The following is a 21,381-nucleotide window of genomic DNA, read 5'->3' as shown; positions in this document are numbered from 1 at the left end:
AGCTTGTGCACACTTAATACATAAGCCAAGAATCATCCAGTGTGTGAAGTCACATCAGAATACACACCCCTGCCTCTTCCTGCACTGATAGCCAGCAGAAAGACAGTGGCGTCTATGAGTGTGTCTTTGGGAGAAGGGAGGGAGGTTGTTAGGTGTCAGTTCCTTGACCCTCTAGTGTCCTCCATCTGAGGAAGTGGATCCTGCGGAGTGTCTATTCAGCTCCAAGAAACAAGACACACTTGAGATGTAGAGGCCACTATAGTTCCAAAGCTTAATTTCTGTCCTCTTTTTTTAATTGCATGTTTTATTAGTGATATTCTAAATTGGCGATAACTCCACGGTAGAAGAGAAACGTTGTATACAAGTATGCCCTTGTGTTGGAGCGTGACACCAGGTGCAAGCTCAAGAGTCCATTTGGAAAGATCAAAGAAGAGTAAACGACCTCGGGCAGGAAAGATCTCGTTTTTGGTGCTGTGGCTTTGCAGGAAACCCAACCATTCACCCACTCATGTACTCCCATCCTGAAGTGGGGGAGTAAAATCCTAAGAGCCAGGAGGAGGCAGGAGGACGGGGGCACCAAAATAAAAACTTACTAATAATAATGACTTTATTTCCATCTCCAGCCAGCAGATGTTTGCTTCCTTCCTTACCCTTTGATGTAAGATGTAAATCACTGCTCATGTGAGACTTTGAAGAGAAACACTGGTGTGGGTAATCGTAGATATGAAAGTGTTTGTTGCTTTTTTATGATTGAGTCATTCTTTGCATTTGTCATGAAGGCTGATATCTCTCATCTGTGTTGCTTGGGCCAGACATGAGCCTTTTGTCCATGTTTATCATAAGGACAGGAAGATGCGGCTTCGCCTTGCCACCCCTCCCTACAACATCCTGGGATCTTCTAGAAACTTCCCAAACAAGGATGCCTTTCCATGGTCAGTGTGGAGCTCAATGCCTAATCACTATGCAAAAGCAAATGTTAAGCGGTGCTCTGTTCAGGCAAAGAATTTAAAATTAACATTTTCATTTAACAAATTCATTTATTTAACAAATTAAATATGTTAAATTTCCATGTAACAAATTGTCTGAATGTTACCGAGCTTCTTTGTTATGAGTGGACTTTAAGAAACAAGCCATGATACACCGAGTCCTCAAGAGTTCCAGGAAGCTACAGATAGGATGGTGACACACTCTGGCCTTTAACTCGCCATTTATTTAAGCTTCCGCATGTGATTACAGATGTCAAACCCCTGAGACACAACGATTCCTCTCTTTTCTGCTCCCACTGTGGCATTATCTGACACATTTTATGACTCTCCCAGCTATTGTTCTGAAATGGATAAAAATAATGTGTTGTGATGTGGCCAGAGGGTGTTCCCAGCGGAGAGGTCTTGGGTGCACTGAGGTCAAGGGGGTCAGGCTGGCTCCCCAAACACAGGAAGGTAGCACTCTCAGTCACAGAGAGGGGTGTCAAGGCTGGACTCATGTATTCCTTGTCAAACCATCACTTTCAACTCTAATAATAGTTCTGAACATGTCAGTTAACCCTCGGTGATGGGCGGGATGAGCAGATGGTTTCAAGTTATTCAACTGCTCAGTTACTGAATATCTGAGCATTTACACACATTTATTTTTCATCAAGCCCGTATAATTCTACTCCATATGCTCTAAATATGTCTGATAAAAGTTGCAGTTCATATTTAGATTGTTAAAAGAACATTTAGAGTGAGTGCTGATCATGTGATTTAACTTTAAAAGTGGGGGGGGAAAAAAGTTGCCCAGAGTATCAGGGTTTTATTTAGACGTCATATTTAAGGGGATGGAAGTAGGTGGGGGTCCTTGTGTTAACATAAGTAGGGTAATCATATGTTCCTTGTAATGTTGAATTGGAGGCGTGTGCTGGCGCGCAGGGAGCGCGCAGAGGAAGGGAGGGCAATCTTGTCCGGACGCTAATAAGACCCAATGGCTGGTGTAAGGTGGCCAGGAGCTCCGCAGCGGGACAGAAGACAGTGGACGAAGGAGAAAAGGAAAAAAAAATCTCCAGAGTGACACTTCTGCATGAGCAAAGAGACGAGAGCGCCCCGGGATCGTCCGTGGGAATTGCAGGGAATTAGTGGGGCTTTTGTGCGTGTGTGTGTGTGTGTGTGTGTGTGTGTGTGTGCGCACGCGAGTCTGTGTGTGCGTCTGCGTGGAAAGAGAAGCGGTAAGTGAGCGGCGATCCATGAAAAACACCTGCGTCAAGGGGGTACCTGCGACGGACGCAGGAGGATGACTGTCGTTCCAAATGAGGACCGCAAGCTGCTGACTGTCGGTGAAATATTTGGAAACTCATTTATTATGCCAACTTATTTTTTAAAAGCTGTTGCCAAACTTCAGAACCATATTTAATCCAATTTTGATCATATATTTTGGACAGATCCAGTTATCCAGAAAAACGCTGCGAACCAAGACTCAGAATAATTGACTTTTTACCACTAATGTCAGTTTTCTTGATTACAGTGCATGAGGTAAAAAAAAACCAAGTTCCCACATATTCTAACATTTCAGAGGTTTTTCTCATCAATATCACCTTTAATACCACATGATTTGGAATGGGCCACGATTTGATCCAATCACATGCTGTCACACACCTGGACCTTGGGTATTACAGTACACACTCTGAGCAATTGACTACTGGGAGCCCCAACCCTCCCCAATGAAGCAGTCCTGGTGGGCCCGCCTGGCACAGCTCAGCCTTCTTGTTGTGTGGACCTGCTTATGGCCGGTCCAGGGATGCGGACCAGGCCCGGGGTACGGCATCCGTCCCAGGCACAGGAAACTCACAGCCATGCACTACAAGCAGTTCTTCCCCAACTTCTCAGAAAACAACCTTGGTGCCAGTGGCAGAGCAGAGGGCAAGATCACACGCAACTCTGAGCGCTTCAATGAACTTGTGTGCAACTACAACCCGGACATTGTCTTCAAGGATGAGGAGAACACCAACGCAGACCGCTTCATGACTAAGGTGAGAGAAGTATGTTTTTAGGTTATACTACTGGTGATGCGCTGAATCACTTGTTTCTATCTACTGGTGACAATGAAATGTTTTACTACATGATACCTCCACTGGTGTTTCTTGGACTTTTTCCCCTGGTTGGATAATTGATTAACTGGGGGTAGATAGCAAGTTCATAGCTCACATCCTGCAATGCAACATTTCACTTTCCAATCCATCATATAACCTAAATCATTGTTTGTTTTACTCTGCACTACCTGCTCTTGCCAGGTTCTTAACACACAAACAAATGTTCCCCTCTAGAGTGTGTACATTTTAACCAAACTTACCCTCCCTTCTCTCAAGATAAGAAGATCAGGATGTAATTCAACACTACCCTTTTAGAGACTACTTTCCATTTCGTGAACACTTTCTTTTAATCTTTAACTAAAGTCTTTGCTATTGGAAATAAAACTATTCCTGTGACAGGCCCTTGTGTGCTTTCTAGGGGAAATAACCAGGCATGGCACTTGAACTTGAATTCCTTAATGGTTATTTAGGATATGTATCCAAATTCAGATCTTACACCTAGAAGAGAACATTATTGGCCAGGAGGATGTTAGACTTCAGGCAGGGAGATGAATATCCGAGCCACCAAACATTTTGAATGTCATATTGCTGAACATAACCACAAGCATTCTTTGACATTCAGATGCCGCCCTGTTTTGAAATGGTGGCTTCGGATAGGGTACAAATGAGGTTATCATTTTTATTCAGGATATGAATCTTTGTTTCTTGCTTTCCCAGAGTGATTGTATTTGATGGAAATGTGTGCTTGGATGTGTGTGTGCCCCTGCTGATGCCCAGTATGAGTGTGTGTATTGCGTGCATGTGCCCCTTTTGCCCAGATGTGAAAGACACTCTTTGTGTGTCATTTGGAGACTTGGAGGGGTCGCCTATACAAAATTCCCGCCTGCTGAAGTAATGGCACCGTAGGAAAAGCGACTATTGTAGTTCTGACAATATAACGCCTCTCTTCAATGGCATTGTGAGAAAAATGTACCCAGTTTGTTTTCAGTTCATCTCGCTTTCTCACTCTTGCTGTCACATTCCCAAGTTCATGCCCATACATTCTTGCCCTCTGCCCTCTCTCTTTAGTACCAACCTTGGCCCTCTCCTCTCCTACACTACACTTCCATCTCACTCAACTTTTTCTTTCTCGCTCATACCCACCTTATTTTTCTTCACTTGCTTTCCAAACCCCCTTTTCATTCGGTTGCAAAATAGCTTTTTTTTTTCAGAAAATTATAGGACTTAATATCTCTCACACCAGAAGTCACAAGAGGATACATTTCCAGGACAAGGAGTATATCACCTCAGTTGCTGACGTCAACATATTTCGACTTGATATTTTGTGACAATGCTGACACAGTCTGTAACATCACAGCCTGTGGGGGTGTAAAAGTCACCGTCCACATTTTTTATCAAATGTCTTTGAGGTGAGAAACTTGTATGCATGGAACAATCGGGAAAAGCAGAGAATGGCTTTGATTATTCTGTCTCCCTGTCAAACAGTCAAAGGAATGTGCCAAACTGGCTACAGTAGCTTTGGAGCTTTGTACAGTGATTGTTTGAGCAAAGTTAAGATGGCCTTTTGCAGAGTAGAGGCAGAATGGTGTTTTGATGCCAGCAGATAAACACATCCTGGGAGCCAGACAACAGTGTTTCAATACTTTCATTTCTTTTAGGTGAGTTCCTGCAAAATCAGTTTCTACACCATTGTGTACGGTCAGCACCCATACTACACTATATACACCAAGCTTTTTGCACACTTAAACTGTACCCTTGTCAATGATTACATAGTGTCACTTGAGTCAGGCTGACGGTACATGGCACACACTGCAGATGGAGGGGTTAAAGATAGAATTTTTGTCTTACAAATAAAGTGGCGATCCTTATTGTACTCTTTCACAATTGAAGTTTTCTAGCATTGAAATACAACAATGGAGAAATTCCCAGTATCATACACAAAACCCAACAACCCATCTCTCCTAAAAGTAAGACGACAATAAAAGTAGATGTATTCAAGATTACACATGGGAATGTGTGTTGCTTGTATAAATATTATTCCAATTACCTTATACTGTAGTCATATGCATAAAGATGCAATCATCACTCCAGTTTGCTAATGATAATGATCAAGTTTTGATCTTTTTTAACACCGATTCTCTTTTTTAGTTGCTGTTATATATTAGATTTTATGTACTGTACGAGAGGTAGAGTGTATAGAGGTATGGCTACCTTAATGGATTTTTCATTGAAAAAGAAGGGTAAATGAGTCACTAAAGAGTTGAGATTCTTTTTTTTTTAAATGTACTGGAAGCAAATTGGATTTCGAAGTGACTACATTTACTAGTTTAAATATCTTAAAATGATACATTATCCAATATTGATTATTCAAATACATTTAAGATAAATATTTTTGCTCAAGATCCCACAAAACAGGTTGAATAGGTTGAGTACTGTGATCAACTGTCTAAAATTATAAATTGAAAGTAAATTTTGTGAGGCATTTTAAGATGTATTAATTGTCACTTTTCCTAAGTGAACACTTTCCCTCTGTCTTGTTCATTTCTAGAGATGCAAGGACTGTTTGAACAGACTGGCTATCGCAGTGATGAATCAATGGCCAGGGGTGCACTTACGTGTGACAGAGGCCTGGGATGAGGATGGTCACCATCCTGCTGGCTCTCTGCACTATGAAGGCCGGGCCGTGGATATAACCACCGATGACAGAGAAACAGACAAGTATGGACTTCTAGCCCAGCTGGCAGTGGAAGCTGGCTTTGACTGGGTCCACTATGAATCCAAATATCACATCCACTGCTCAGTAAAGGCTGGTAAGTTTAAAGTGAGCTTTCTTTGAAAGGTACCGTTACTGTCAAGTCACTGCAGGAGATGGTGTGTAATCACTTGGTCATCTGATTCTGTTGATCTTCCTGCAGATCACTCTGTTGCAGTGGAAAAAGGTGGCTGTTTCCCTGGCTGGTCCCAGGTGACTGTTGCTGGAGGAGCGCAGAAGAGCTTGTCGACACTAGCTCCTGGGGAAAGAGTTATGGCCCTGTCTGGGACAGGCCAAGTTGTATTTAGCCAAGTTATATCGTTTCTCCATTGGGACCAAGAAAGTCGGTCTACTTTTCTGTCTCTGGAGACAGAAGATGGCCAAAAATTGGCTGTTACACCACATCACTTGGTCTTTTTAGCTCCCCGGTGCAGACTCAATGGCAGTGACTACCAGGCTCGGTTTGCTAGCAGAGCCAAAACGGGAGACTGTGTTTTTATCCATACCACAGAAGGTCAAGTCCTTCCATCTCGAATCATCTCAGTTTCAGTAGAGGAGAGTGTGGGAGTGTATGCACCCTTGACGGAAGCTGGAACTGTGTTTGTTGATGGAGTGCTAGCATCCAGCTACGCACTTGTCGAGGACCACAAACTTGCGCACTGGGCGTTTGGACCTTTGAGACTCCTGTCCTCATTCAACCAGGTACTTTGGGGGTTGACAAAAGCACAGCAGTCAAATGAAAGTGAAACTTCTTGTACTAAGAAGCCATTGTTCTGGAGCATTTCAGCCCCAAAGGACAAAGCATGTGTATATATGAAAAATGACCTTCTGGACAAAACAGACGTTGAACCTCTGATGAGGGAAATGAAAACGTACTCCCTGCAAAGACAGACATCAGTTGTACACTGGTATGCTAGACTACTTTACAGATTTGGATCTATCTTTTTAGATGCCAACTCATTTCACCCTTAATGTAAAACTGAAGACTTCCTACATATTTCACTTCACATTGCTACACTAACATTTCCTGTTCTTCAATAAATTAAAACACTGGAACAAAGGTTTGCTTTTTTCACCATTGTTTTCATTATAATCCGATGTGATAAAAATGACAGTGAGTTTGACGGGATAAATATACTGAGCAGTCTAATGCAAAAAACAGGTGAAGCTAAAATGACTGTCATATTCTAAAAATGATGCTATTTCCTTTTTATTCTAATTGGATGGGAATTATTTTTTCCACTACAGATTCTTTATTTTTTTACTTAGTCCTATGATAATTAAATGTTATTATTCTACTATACTATGTCATCACTTTGTCATGTCTACAAATATTAAAATGTATTTTTATTAAGTCAAGTGCTGCTTTACCCATTCCTATGAAGTTAATATCTGTTAAGCTTATTTGTATTTTGCTTGAATGGCATAACTGAACAGCTTCATGCCAAAATACCTGAGATGTATGCAAGAGATCATTTCCAGAGTCGTAGTTGTATATTATGTGTATAACAGCACTCAAGACCGCTTTGGAAATCTATTCTAACAGGCAGAGAAGTTAATGAAAATCCCAGATGTACTTAATATTCCTTACACTGTGCCACCACTTAACTGTATCAGTCACAGACTTTATCACATGGATAATTCGAGGGAGTTGTCATGCTTCTTAGGATCAGAGAGGAGACAATTTTACAGTAAGTATTGATTCTTTTAGCTCACAAATAATTTATTTTTAGATATTTGCAGTTAGTTTCAATTAAATTTGTTTCAAAAATGTATTTTGCTGTATCCCATGTGTACCACACCTCCACCAGTCTATACAATTATCTGACAAGAGCACTTAAGTGGCAACATGTAAGATTTTCTTTTTAAGGTTAACTAGTTTTCAAATGTTAAGTAAGTGTAAGGTAGTATTCAGGAAATTTACAGTGCAAGGTTATACACCCCCTTGTGGAGTAAATGTCCTTGTACTTATACTGTAACCACACCGGAGAATAAATGATATTTTGCAAACCTTGAGTTGTCTTTTCATACTTGTTTATCGGTAGCCAAATGCATGCAGTGAAAGGCAAATGATCATTTGTAGCTTAAATTTTGTTTTATTTCTTTTATTACAATCTTATAGCACTGATAATACATATCAGATCAAAATTGTGACTCACAACTGGTGTGAAACGAAGAAAACCAAAAGTCCATTTGGTACTCTTTACAGGCCATAACTGTAAAAAAAACACACACAAAAAATTCTGCACCAACACTGTACTCTTTCTCTGTGTTTTTTGTCTGTTGTCAGCATCTATAGAGGTATTTCTAGGGGATTATCCTTGAGATACAAGAGGCAGATGGGAAAGCACCCTCTCTGTTGACTGGCCAATAGGAAAAGCCTGGTTTCTTAATACCACCCTCTATTTACACCTGTTGGCCAATCAGTCATTGTCTCCCTCCCCCCTCCAAAAAAAAATTCTAATCCAATCTTGCTAAAGCTGAATGGGGAGTTAAGTAATCCTGTAAGAGGAACGAGAAATAACCTATTTTCACAATGTGAACCTGCACACATCCGGGCAATGAGATGAAATACAGATCAAAGTCATTAGATGAATTAAACGAAAAGACTTTAAAAGCATAACCTTCTCAAAAGCATGGTTCAAATCCATCATGACAAAATGCTGTCAACTATTTATCCACCAAAACATTTACAATTTCTGAACATGTATAGATAATTCTGTTAAGTTACGCTACGGAACAAACATCATTGACCTTCCACCCCTCTTTTTTGTGTATCCGCTTATCCCGTGCAAGGTTGCATGGGCGCTGGAGCCTATTCCAGCTGACATTGGGTGAGAGGCTGTGTACACTCTGGACGAGATACCAGTTCATCACAGGATGACACAGGAAGACTAACACCTAAGAGTGTTTTTGGACTGTGGGAGGAAACAGAGCATCTGGAGAGAACCCTCACAGATGTGAGGAGAACATGCGAACTCCACACAGACATGCTTAAGGTGGAGTTGAATCCAGAATCCATCCACTTGCTGCGAGGCAGCAGTGTCATATGCCATCATGCAGCATGCATTGTTCATATGAATTACCATAAAAGCTCAAGATTTAATCTGAGGCCTGACACACAGACTACCATTGATGCTTCACAGTAGAGGGACAACTTAAGTCACCCCATTACAGCAGGTGGTTGGTCACTGATTTTGTGGCAAATAATGTAAAGCAGATAAAATGTATATAAGTGGGTTAGGGTTAGGTAAGTGCGTATTCACTAACATCACCTTTAATTATGAGACACTTAGCAGATGCTTGTTTCCACAGTTATATGTGTTGAGCTACAGTACATTAAAACTTACCATAAGAGTTCAGTGTTACACTCCAAGGCACGACAGAAAATTTACAATAGCTAATATGGGTGGATTAAACAGGTGAACTTTTCTTAATTGGATAGAAAGTTTCAGTCAATTCTTCTACATTAGCAGGTTCATTCCAAGGGATTCACATTCACATTGACTCTTGTCGATGCCTAGCATGGGATTGTTGTGGTGGTTATATGTACAAAACTTCTTCTACTTACTAACAAAGCACACTTTTCGATGGAACAATACGTTTTCCATTACAGTTACTTTTGGACTGGTCTACCTTTTTAAAATATGCATCTTTTGGAATACTTTTTCTTTCTTTGTATAATATCTGAAAGAGATATAAAATATAGTGAAACTCAAAAGTGACAAAGATTTTATCACGCCTGGGTCATCAATGTGATTCTCATGACTTTGCAGATTAAAATATTCCATCTCTCAAACCCTACCCTCAATAAGGCCCATTTTATGCTCATCCACAATATCATTCATGAAATGAGAAAATAAGCATCATGTTACACATATAATTATTAATAGTTTTAAAAATCAACACATGCAACCCAATTATCAACTGATCCAAGGATTACTGAAGCATATCGAGTCCCAGCTGCAAGTCTTGTTAACCTTTTTAAAATATCATATTAATATTTAAATCAATATTTATTTGTAATAATTATTTTGAAAAAAACGAACGAATGCTCACCACGCCTCAGGTGCTGACACTGGCCAAAATGTAGAAGCAAAACAAAGCCAGAAATCAACATTTCTCACTCAGCTCAATGAGATAATTTATTGCGCTTATCTCCAATGAACTGGCTTCAAGTCCGCTGTATGTCAGATCATGGCAGATAACAGCGTCAGGCTTGCAAACTGATCGGCATCTCTATTCAAAATGTGCACAAACATAGCTGAGAAAAGCACTTTAACTATTGTAACGTGCTTAATAATCGGTCACGTTAATTGCATAATTAATTTGCAAAGACAATTCTGGATGTGATGGCCGTCCCTTTTAAAAAAAAAACAAAAACGTGTTCATCCACATGCATTAGAAAGACGCTTTGATCTTATAATCATAACATAATGAAAATGAAAAATGGCTTCCCGGGTTGCGAAAATCTAATGTTGTAGCGTTTATGTGGATCTAACGTTACCGCGATCCTCGTCTCCCATTTAAATCGTGTTCTCTGTTCTAATAATCAGCTTAGAATGATTTGTTAATCGTTGTAATAAACCTGTTTTACTTATCTCTGCCAATAAAGAATGATTTTGTTCATTATTTTGCATAAATTAGTTTTTGACGTAGTTATCAGCTAACACGGTTAGCAATTGGTTAGCCACTTAGCGAACAAGCTTAGAAGCAAATGAGCGCTTGTGAGGGTACTCATGCATAGCTGAGCTGCAAATATAGATAGATGAATGTGTGCAGCCGGGTATAACTGAAAGAAAAATGTATTAAATATCGTATCAACAAAGTTAGAGATTGTAACTTTCGGATGCACTATTTCGTCCAAACTTGCCTTAACCACGTCGAGAGCTAGATTCCAGAACAGAGCAGAGGCTTGCAACTATCAGACTATTAGTCTTCAAGATAAATCATGGCTGAATAGGCAGTTCCGCAATTTTTTTTTCATTTACTGTATGAAACTGTGGAATCTTTGAGTTTGTTGGAGGCTTGTCACGGTGCTTAAATAGACCCCTGATAGCATACGACCACTCCTCACAAAGCTAAACTCGCTGTTAGCTAGCTACCCATAGCACGATCCACCCTAGCCTAGCAGCTAGCTAGCAATACCGCACAGCCTGCCTTCCGCCGACGTGCACTTCCCCCACTCTCCCTCCAGCCGGCTAGCTGCAGCGTTAGTCCGGTACATAAAATGAAGCGACCATCAGCATTTTGGGAAGCTGTGTGGCTTTTTGGATTTTGCTAATGTATGAGGAGAAGATATTGTTTTCGTGAGGTGAGCTGATTTTCTTTGTTGCTTTTTTCAACTTCTTGCAATAGGCATGCCGAAAGACACACCAACCCTGACCTTAGACCGGTTAATGATAGCTCTGCTATCGGTAACATTTAGCTGCTAGCTTCAACCAGATGGGGATGTCTATTTGCTGGAGAACAAGCTGTGTAACCTGGGTGCCAACTTTAGATTGAAATATGCTCTAAGTTGGCGGCGTCTAAGGTGTGATTCGCAGAATAGCTACTTGAGAATTGTAGAACTGCAAGTGCCTGTGAATAAGATTGTGAAAACCTCGCGTTGATATTCCTCCCCTGGACACTTTGATGCTACGCCACCATTGGTATTTAGTAGCTTTTCCGTATCAGCCTTTCGTTAGTGAATGTAAGAGGCTATTTGCTGGACGTAAACGAACCCTTTGAAGTCGGTGTTTACATTGAGGAATAGTGCTTAGCGCCGCATTTATCTAACCATAAAATAGCTTTAACTTTATCTCTGCCACAAACAATATCGATGCCGACTAAAATTACAAATTATGAGAAAACATATTCACTGTGGGGGTTTAATGTGTTACGTTAACACTTTTCATGATAACTCAGCTAGCCAGAATGTGAATACGATCACTTAAAACCTTCATGTCATCACTTTTGTTCTGAACATTTCCAACTTGATTTTACAGACAAAGCAAATCTAATCGGCAGTTTTATTTGTTTCAATATATCAGGTTTGGTATGATTTGGATTTGACGCTACTTTGTTGTCGAGACGAGACTTCGCTGCCAGTGTTGATGCCACCAAATAGGCTTGTTAGGAAGATGTAGCGTCAGAGAAATGCGTTTGTCAACTCTGTCACTTTCTACCGCTGACAGCTTTTGATGCGATTTGATCGACAGCGTTTTAATGCAATGCTGTTTACGGTGTAACTTTTGATTAACAGTGGGGGTATTTTGAATTTAATATCTGCGGTATTGGTTGTGGCATTATGCTAATGTTATTACATTAATTCATCAGGCAGACAGAACACTTAGTAATAGTTTTGACAAATGATCATAACGTTATACAGTGGAATCTGTCAAATGCAATGATTATTACTTCTCATAATAAGTAATGATGAATTTCGTCTCAGTGAATTATGAACAGCAGAAAGCGCCCTCCTCATTGGCGTCTTCTCCTTCAAATGCCTCAGTTAGAATAAATAATGACCATTTCCGAATACTGTATGTGAGTGTGAGAAATGCTGTTAGAATTGGAAAAGCATTCGATGGGGCGATGATATATTTTTTCTCTTTTGGAACTGATGAAATCACATCGAGGCTTATGGATAAATCATATCTCAACGTCAGTGTCTTGTTTCCTATTTAGTGCCCACATATATTATTTCATCACGTGCGATCCTGTTTATTTTTAACAATCAGGAGAATAAATATTGGCGAGACAATTCTAATTGCATTCCGTATGGAACTAATCTTATCCGCTCGTGTTAATGAATTGGCTTTCAATGGCCTTTCAGCATTAAACGGTATTACTTCCTGTTGTTTGTCATGTCGATCAAAAACTGAAGTCGTCCATCCCTGTGTTGTTTGATTTACATTATGATTGCTAGTAGAGTGTATCCTATAGCGGAACTGTGATGCGAGCGACGACGGTTCTGCACGAAAGCCTTCCTGCTGCAACAGGAAGTTCTACATACGGAAGTTGTGTTTTCTTTGTGTACCCCGATTTATGGTTGTTTTATTTAGGAAACATCGTTTTAGTTTTATGATTTTGTTGTTTTTCGGGCAGCTGGTTCATCGATTCTGACTATGTATTGCTTGGTAATTATAAACTTTAGTTGTGAAAGCATTTTCCAGGTATCTGTCTCCTGCTACACTCGCGCTGTTTTTATGAGTTTACGAGAAGGTCGATCACGTCAGTGCGAACATTTGTCAGATTAAATAAACCATAGAAAGCAAGGACGGAATAGTTATAATGAAGTGGTTAAAAATTTAGTATTGGGAGAAATGCGTTTGGATGGGGATTTTTAAATTATTTTTATGATGACAAACATATGTTACCTCATGGATAATTAGTATGTTGGGGGCATTATAACACAAAGTTATTATATTTGTTATGTTAGATGTCCGCTCTGTTGTTATGTGGTAATAACAATGTATGTGATGTTAAAAAGCATAGTTTTCAGATATGAGGCTCAAAGATTTTATGTGGAATATTTAAAAAAAAAGTGTCTGATCATGTTTTTATTTTCAGATCTCTGTCAAGGAGGTCAAGATCAGTACAGGGGATGGACGAGCAGAAATCAAACTGCGAAGAGAATGAATCTGAACCAACAGGTATTGCATTCTCATTAGAAATATCCCCATGACCTGGTGTCACAGCATTTAAAATAATACCACAATGTTCTGTTACTTAGAATCAAAAAACACGTGCTTAAGAGAATAGCGTATAGCACAATTTATTCAAGATAATGATAGAGGCGTACTTACTAGAATTTTGTTTGTTTTGCCATAGCAAATAAATTGACGTGGAACTAATCAAAATATTTATGGCCTATATTATGTTAATTGACCTTATCATCTTTTCATTCTTCCTTCCATAGCTGATGACAATTCCCCTTCAAAGCAGCTTGTCTCCTCCAAGGAGGAGTCCAAGGCCCTTCCTGCTGCTGAGGATGTGTCTGGTACTACTGCAGCCTCTTCCAGCACACCTGTGTAAGTTTTCCCATGTAATTCATGAATGATATTATGCTCACTTTAGTGGTCCTCGTCCTTAGTAGCTGCTCATACAAAAACTGAATTTCTATGTTTGATCAAGTTTGTTTCTTACTCTACAGAGAGAGAGAGAGAGCTTGTGCGCTTTGTAACTGTGTGGAGCGGAGTCTGCATGGGCAGAGGGAGCTGAGACATTTAGGGCCAACTTCTGAGCTGCAGATCCTCAAGCCATCAGCTTCACTGCCTCAGCCTGGGAATGATGACTTGTCTTCCATTGGATTTTCTGACTCTCCGTGTTTGGCAGCGCTCTTTGACGACTCAGGTTGAACTAAAATGCTCTATTATTAGATATCATTAATGTTCAGTAAATTAATCGTTGCTTTCACCTTCTAGAAATACAGTAGAAATACATTTTTGGTTTGAAATACGTTTTATAATTTATAGGGGGTTGTTGGGTTCATCACTGGTGTGCGGTTTGGTCGGAGGGAGTGAAGCGATTGGAGAATGAGGAGCTGGAGAATGTGGATAAGGCCGTTATCTCAGGGACACAGCGGGTAAGTGCAGTGCTTGTAAATTTAGATTTGGAGCTACTGAGTGGAAATAAAGAGATCAAAATAATTTTTTGAAAACAAAATCTTACCTATTATCGATGATTTGTTTCAGCTTTGCGAATACTGCAAAAGGCTGGGTGCAACCATTCGATGCCATGCTGAGGGCTGTTCACGGTTTTACCACTTCCCCTGCTCTGCAGCAAGTGGATCCTTCCAGTCCATGAAGCAGTTGTTCCTCCTCTGTCCAGAGCACATAGACAAGGCAGAGGAGTTGGGTAAGAGAATCCTGATGAAGGAAAATAAAACTTACTTGCTTCTTGCCTTGTACTTTTTCCCATCATGTTGTTTTTGGAAGAACTAAGGTAACAATGCTCGTGTGTTTTTTTTTCTATTTCCGGTTAATAGTCATTGTGTTGTGTTTTTTTCTTCACAGCAGGTGAAGAAGCTTGGTGTGCAGTGTGTGACTCAGCAGGGGAGCTCACAGATTTGCTATTCTGTACGGGTTGTGGCCAACATTATCATGCGGCTTGTCTGGAGATTGGTGCCACGCCCATCCAGCGGGCAGGATGGCAGTGCCCAGAGTGTAAAGTGTGCCAGACATGCAGGTATGTGCAAAGTTGTTAGTCTACATATGCCTATGTGTTACTATGTACTTCCAATTAAAAAGTAAAATGTGTATGAGAGAATATTAAGACAATATTCCTGTTGTAATTGATTGTAATTCCCTGTTTCCAAAGATTTATGTCTTTATTTTTAATTTTCTAAGACAACCTGGAGAAGACTCAAAAATGTTGGTGTGTGATGCCTGTGATAAGGGCTACCATACCTTTTGTCTCCAGCCTGCCATGGATTCTCTTCCCTCCGACCCATGGAAATGTAGAGTAAGTCACATTTCTCATTTTCCCATTTATGATTGATGCCTTTATTTTAGTAACCTGTTGTGAAAGCAAAGTCATGTACATTTTGGCCAAATCTTCATGTCAAAACTTGTTTTCATGTATTTTAAAGATAGCCTATTTTTTTTCTATTTTCTTCAGTGACCATACATTTTAATAATTTCTTCCCATAATCTATGTTATATCAGAGGTGTCGTATATGTACGGAGTGTGGTGTCCGTGGACTGGTAACGCCAGGTTCGGCCCAGTGGTTTGACAACTATGCTGTGTGTGAGGCCTGTCAGCGCCATCGCAGCTCTACGTGTGGTGTTTGCAACGAGGCTGCCAACCCATCTGTCACTCTGCAGTGCTGCAGTTTGTGCCAAAGGCAAGTTTCATACATGAACACAATATTGGCGTTTGGAATGAGCTGTCCTAGTTCATATTGTAATGGTATTCTTGATCATCTCTGTCTTGTCTCAGATGGGTTCACAGTGAGTGTGCTTTACCTGGGGAGCTTCCTGAACCTAAGTGCGTTTGCTTGCTTTGTAAGGAGCAGCAACCTGTCACTCAACCTTACACAGCAGGTATAGAAACCAGAGAGGTATCAGAAGAGACTGAAGGACATACGGATTTGGTGGAGATGACAATCCAAACTGATGCCGACATGGTGACTGAAGAGTGCACAGACCTGTCAGTGGTGACACCAGGACAGAGGTGTGCAGGTCAGGTTGATGGCACGTCTGACAAAGAAACCCCCATGGAATTGGGTGAGCCTTATTTAGATAGCCTGACGCAAGCTGACAAAATATACCACATGAGTTTTGAGTAGAAAAAGAATGTAACTTGTTTTTTTCCAAGATAATTCTAAGTTAATTTATTTTGTATACAGGGGAGGAGTCTGCTGCTGTTGAGACAACAGACATTGGAGAGAGGTTAATATATACTTTCGAGGTGCCTGCTGCTCCACTTGAGTCGACAGGTAAACACAGAAGATGTTTACATACATATTTGAGGCGGAACACAAAGTTGTGCTTTATTATTTGTATAATGGTCTGCAATAACTAACAATGATGGTAATTATTTGTGAACCTTCACCCTAATAATCACGCATTCCTTAATTTCAAACTTAGATGGTACAACAACAGAACAGGGGCCTTCTTGTCTGCCGGCTCATGAAGAGAAAGCTGCCAGCCAGGTGAACCATGCCACCCTCTCCCAGGACCCCGTGGCGGACAAAAAGTCTAACAACTCCAAACTAGAACCACCAATGTCACCGCAGTGTCCTGAAAATAACAACGTGGACAAAGACGAGAAGGAGATCACTTCTTCACTGGAACAAGAAGTGTCGGCAAAGTTATTAACCAGTGACTCTTATGGCATGCCAATCACCAAACCATTCAATAAAGTTCCACCAAAGTTATCATCGCCTCCTCCCTGTGTTGACACAACGGAGCATTTATCCATGGATAATGAACAGAAAAGTCCATGCCAGGACTGTCATTCTCCCCTTCCTCATTCTTTATCAATAGACACACAAGAGGCCCCCTCCGCCGAGGACATGGAGGGGAGGTTATTGCCTCACTCTGAAGAAGATGAGGAGGAAGAGGATGAAGAGCCATTGAAAGAAGAAGAGCACATAGTCGACATAAAGCAGGAAATGCAGGAGCAGGAAATTAAACCGGAATTGCTCCTGGATGAGATGTCCAATATGAGCCATGGTGACGAGAGCAGCAGCGGCTTTATGGGCTCTCCAGGAGAAGCCGATCCTCAGCTCTCCATGGAACTGGACTTAGTAGCCGCTGGCCGCTCTCTCACAGACAACCTGCTCACAGAGACAGATGACTCGCTTCCCTTCGAACCCCTCAGAAGTGACAGAGAGAAAGTAAAACGCAGAGGGTCCCCAGGTCGCTCACGGATCAAACAGGTGACGTCACCACGAATAAGTCGATCCAAGGAAGCAATTTATTTTCAACTGCTTGAGATGTATCTTAATGTGCCGTTGTCATGTTCTCATAACGTGAAATGATTGTAATTGTAAGGCTTTTTTCTGATTGTAGGGGCGAAGCAATAGTTTTCCTGGGAAGCGTCGACCTCGTGGGGGAGGGGGAGGAAGAGGGCGAGGTGGGAGGTCACGCCTAAAAGCCATGGCTTCCTGCATTGATGCCTTCTTGGTAAGCTCTGATTTTACATACCATTAAGATATTTCTAATGTGGTCACAATCACTATTTGTCCTTTAATGACATGTTTTAATAACCATTTAATAAATTCCCTTTTTCCACAGCTTAGTATGACCTCAGACACTGGAATAACTAAGGAGGAAGAAGATGAGGAAGACGACACTATGCAGAACACAGTAGTTCTTTTCTCAAACACGGATAAATTTGTCCTGCTCCAGGTACAGCTATTGTATTTACCGTGAAGTATTTGGTTTCTCAAGAAATACAGTCAGACTATTCAAACGCAATTCAAGCAGACGTTTCCTCTCATATTTTACTTTCTCACCTTCTCTCATTGGTTTTAGGATATGTGCGTAGTGTGTGGCAGTTTTGGAAAGGGTGCAGAAGGGCAGTTGTTGGCTTGTGCTCAATGTGCCCAGTGTTACCATCCTTACTGTGTCAACAGCAAAGTAAGGATACAATTTTGTTTTAGATCTTTTTTTACTGTCGCAAAATTGTGTTTATCCAGATCGAATAAACCTAATATCATCTTCAGATCACCAAGACGATGCTCCGTAAGGGTTGGCGCTGTCTGGAATGTATTGTATGCGAGGTGTGCGGAAAGGCCTCGGACCCGTCTCGTTTGCTGCTGTGTGACGACTGTGATGTCAGCTATCACACTTACTGCTTGGACCCACCCCTGCACAATGTTCCAAAGGGGGGCTGGAAGTGCAAATGGTAATGAAAATGAAGAGTGTAATGGTTTGTTCAGCCTTGTCGGTTTGAATGGGGTCATATGTAAATGAACACGTGTGGATTTGCATGCTATGGAAAACACTCATGTCATAGTCCTGTAATCACAAATGAGAGGCCCACTTCAACGTTTCCTGGTTATGCAGCAAATGAAGAATTGTTTTATTGCTCTCATATTTCTCTGTATTTTTTCCTAATGTTTTATATTACACTTTTTGCAGGTGTGTGTGCTGTGTGCAGTGTGGCTCCGGCTCACCAGGTTTCCACTGTGAGTGGCAAAATAACTACACTCACTGTGGCCCCTGTGCCAGTCTCGTCACTTGTCCAGTGTGCAAAGAGAACTTCATGGAGGAGGAGCTGCTGCTGCAGTGTCAGTACTGTGATCGGTGGGTGCAGCGCTTTAGAACTACTTGCAGACACCAGGGAATGGATTATTTAAATACTTTGTGTCATTAATAATAGCATAATAAATTTGATTGCAAAGTGATTTGTGATAAAAAATAGTTTGTCTAACTATAAATTTCCATGTGCAGATGGGTTCATGCTGTCTGTGAGAGCCTATACACAGAGGATGAGGTGGAACAAGCATCTGACGAAGGCTTTGCCTGCACATCTTGCACTCCATTTGTTCCAAAACCTGTGGGTAAGTCATTGAGCTCACTAAAGGCATAGAATGATTTCTGTGATTCATTTGATATTTTTTTTGAACTGATGTCTTTTGTTTTCTTTATCTGATCTTTCTCATTGGTCAACGTAGTAGAGTCGGCCATTATGGCTTCAATAAAGATCAAAGAGCCAGGTTAGTGGAGTTTATTTATCAACATTTGTTAGCATGAACATATTTTGTGTATAATCATCTTAAAATTGTGTTGCATGAAGTTAAATAGATTTGCAAATGTCATTTAACAGAACCCCAGTTCTACCGGTTGGAGGGTGTGTGGTTGACCGAGTCGGGCATGACCCTACTTCGCAGCATCTCCATGTCTCCTCTGCACAAGAGACGGCAACGCCGCTCACGTCTTGGAACTCTGTGTTGTGAAGGAGGTCCTGACGGAATGGATCTTAGGGAGGGCGATGTTGATGGAGAGGAGGGAAAAGGTTGATACACCTTTGGCTTATCCAATACAATATGAGCCAATTTTAGGTGTATTTGGTTCCATTTAATGCATTTTGTACATATTTTTGTGAATCTTTAGGGGAGCCCATGGATTGTGAACCTAAGATGGATAACACAGGGAGCCCTGAGAGGGATGCAGGCGCAGAGGGAACTGAAGGCATGGCTGACTGTGAAGGTCTCAAAGGTAGCGCCGAGGAGACAGAAGATTCCAAAAAAAGAAAGCGTAAACCTTACAGACCTGGTAAGTCTGCTTGAATTTTACAAACCGGTTTTTAACATTAACACATAGATGTGATATCTACAAATGTTTTAATCTTACTAGGAATCGGAGGCTTCATGGTTCGACAAAGAAAGTGTCATACACGACTGAAGAAAGAGTTTTTTGCCCAATTGGCTGGAGAGACTACATTAGATGGACAGCCAATAGAAAGAACTATTGATGAAGGTAAGGCCATTTTTTTTCCATTTGAGCTGTCTTTTATTTTGATGCAATGGGACTGAAAAGGTAGAATCATTGGAGAGGCCACCAAAGCAGTGGCAATTTTTTGTGGATATTGTAAGTATGTGAACCTTAATTGTGTTTGTGTGTGTGTATACATAGGACCCCACCCTGACACGGATAACATCATGGACCCTAAACCAGTAGAGGGTGAGGAGCAGGCTAAGAAACGTCGGGGCCGTAAGAAGAGTAAACTTGAGGACATGTTTCCAGCTTATCTCCAGGTTTGTTTCCTCTCTACGTCTCACTTTTTAAACATTTATGAATGTGTGTTATCCGGTCTATGTCAATATCTCATATTTTTGTGATTCACTGCAGGAGGCTTTTTTTGGGAAGACTCTAATAGACTTGAGCAAGAAAGCTGTGATGATATCACCAGGACAGAAGCCAGGCACATGCCTTTCACGACCTTCATTTCCAGCATCATCGGGACCTAAACCTGCTGCCCCAGAGAGTAAGAACAATGACTTTATCAATGACGCATGAAAGCTCACAAGTTATTTTGGGACAAAGGGTGCGAGCACATGGTGTGTTACATTCATATTTCTCTTAATAGCTGATGCCAAGGATCATATGTTGAAAGAAAATTTTCCTCTCAAACAAGAACGGGGTGAGGAACCTCAGGCTCAGGGAGAAGGTGCAGGTAGGTGTCTCTGCGGTCATGGTATTGGTGTATTGCTATGGTCTGAAGGTAATTGCAATTTTGTTCAAAATTCCAAATTTTTAGGGACTCCTGCACCGTCCTCATCACTCAAAGACCAGACTTCAACTGATCCTAATGACCCTAAAGCAGAAAAAAGTGAAGGTGGATGCTGTTTTTAATATAGACCACTCACTCTTTTTTTTTCATTTAAACATTCAGTGTGTGAGATTAGCATCATGTCTCACATGATGATGTCTGTGTCACAGGTCTTCCACAGGGGTTGGAGAGTCAGGACTCAGAGCAGTTCTTCAGGAAGGTTTTGGGGGTGTCAGACGGTTCCCCTTTGGGTGGCATGAAGCCCATCTTAGAGGGCAGTAAGGGAGAACTCAGTCATAGCACTGTGCCACAGAGAGCTCTCCTTTCAGGTGTGTACAGTTGGATACTTGCAGATGATCATATCATTACCTCTCAGAAGTCAAAACCATGTTTGTTTTGTCTCACAAAAGAAATTCTCTGTCACGTATGTCGGGGTATGAACCCAAATGCAGGACACCAAAGGCAAAACTGTCATCCATGATTTATTAACAAACTCAGAAATTCTCCAGACAGACAAGAAACTCAAAATCAGGAAAGACTACCAGAACCAAACATGAGCAATGCACCAGCACCTAGCTCTCATTGAGCGAGGCTTAAAAAGCCTCAGGGTCATTGGCCCAAAACAAGTTCAGGTGTGACGATCAGTAACAGGTGTGGAGCCGTGGCTCCACCCACAAGCTTGGCCCCTTTCCCTGCCACACACCAGCACTTCCACAACCAACTGTGACATTCTCAAGTTCAGATGTTTCAAATTTAGTTCTATTTAGTCATGGAAAATGTCTTTCAGGGTCTCTGCCCTCTGCTGGAATGATGGACCCCTTTCCTGGGCTTTCTCAGTCGCCTTTTTTTGAAATGCGGT

The 21,381-nt window shown here is 41.1% G+C and overlaps 2 protein-coding genes across 2 annotated transcripts in view; both read left to right on the top strand.

Moving 5' to 3' along the window:
* The first annotated feature begins 1,984 nt into the window (after positions 1–1,984).
* On the top strand, positions 1,985–7,116 carry dhh (desert hedgehog signaling molecule). The gene is made up of 3 exons (XM_068331865.1): positions 1,985–3,001; positions 5,610–5,871; positions 5,977–7,116. The coding sequence occupies exons 1-3, from the start codon at positions 2,693–2,695 to the stop codon at positions 6,783–6,785; spliced, it is 1,380 nt and encodes a 459-aa protein (XP_068187966.1). The 5' UTR covers positions 1,985–2,692; the 3' UTR covers positions 6,786–7,116.
* A 3,893-nt stretch (positions 7,117–11,009) lies between these two features.
* The window catches only part of kmt2d (lysine (K)-specific methyltransferase 2D), a 29,651-nt gene continuing 19,279 nt past the window's right edge, over positions 11,010–21,381 (top strand). Inside the window, exons 1-28 of the mRNA XM_068326804.1 lie at positions 11,010–11,127; positions 13,368–13,450; positions 13,717–13,828; positions 13,951–14,150; positions 14,273–14,382; positions 14,492–14,654; positions 14,813–14,984; positions 15,146–15,260; positions 15,464–15,642; positions 15,738–16,024; positions 16,147–16,236; positions 16,388–17,181; positions 17,315–17,428; positions 17,540–17,653; positions 17,780–17,884; positions 17,971–18,152; positions 18,389–18,553; positions 18,701–18,810; positions 18,925–18,966; positions 19,077–19,265; positions 19,364–19,525; positions 19,607–19,729; positions 19,886–20,007; positions 20,102–20,237; positions 20,340–20,426; positions 20,511–20,588; positions 20,693–20,851; positions 21,310–21,379. Of these exons, the coding sequence (XP_068182905.1) occupies positions 13,402–13,450; positions 13,717–13,828; positions 13,951–14,150; positions 14,273–14,382; positions 14,492–14,654; positions 14,813–14,984; positions 15,146–15,260; positions 15,464–15,642; positions 15,738–16,024; positions 16,147–16,236; positions 16,388–17,181; positions 17,315–17,428; positions 17,540–17,653; positions 17,780–17,884; positions 17,971–18,152; positions 18,389–18,553; positions 18,701–18,810; positions 18,925–18,966; positions 19,077–19,265; positions 19,364–19,525; positions 19,607–19,729; positions 19,886–20,007; positions 20,102–20,237; positions 20,340–20,426; positions 20,511–20,588; positions 20,693–20,851; positions 21,310–21,379 (4,229 nt within the window). The 5' untranslated portion in view covers positions 11,010–11,127; positions 13,368–13,401. The remainder of the gene's footprint in view (positions 11,128–13,367; positions 13,451–13,716; positions 13,829–13,950; positions 14,151–14,272; positions 14,383–14,491; positions 14,655–14,812; positions 14,985–15,145; positions 15,261–15,463; positions 15,643–15,737; positions 16,025–16,146; positions 16,237–16,387; positions 17,182–17,314; positions 17,429–17,539; positions 17,654–17,779; positions 17,885–17,970; positions 18,153–18,388; positions 18,554–18,700; positions 18,811–18,924; positions 18,967–19,076; positions 19,266–19,363; positions 19,526–19,606; positions 19,730–19,885; positions 20,008–20,101; positions 20,238–20,339; positions 20,427–20,510; positions 20,589–20,692; positions 20,852–21,309; positions 21,380–21,381) is intronic.

The sequence above is a fragment of the Antennarius striatus genome, chromosome 2, assembly GCF_040054535.1.
Source record: "Antennarius striatus isolate MH-2024 chromosome 2, ASM4005453v1, whole genome shotgun sequence".
Lineage (NCBI taxonomy): Eukaryota > Metazoa > Chordata > Actinopteri > Lophiiformes > Antennariidae > Antennarius > Antennarius striatus.
This window is presented reverse-complemented; position numbering and strand designations above follow the sequence as displayed.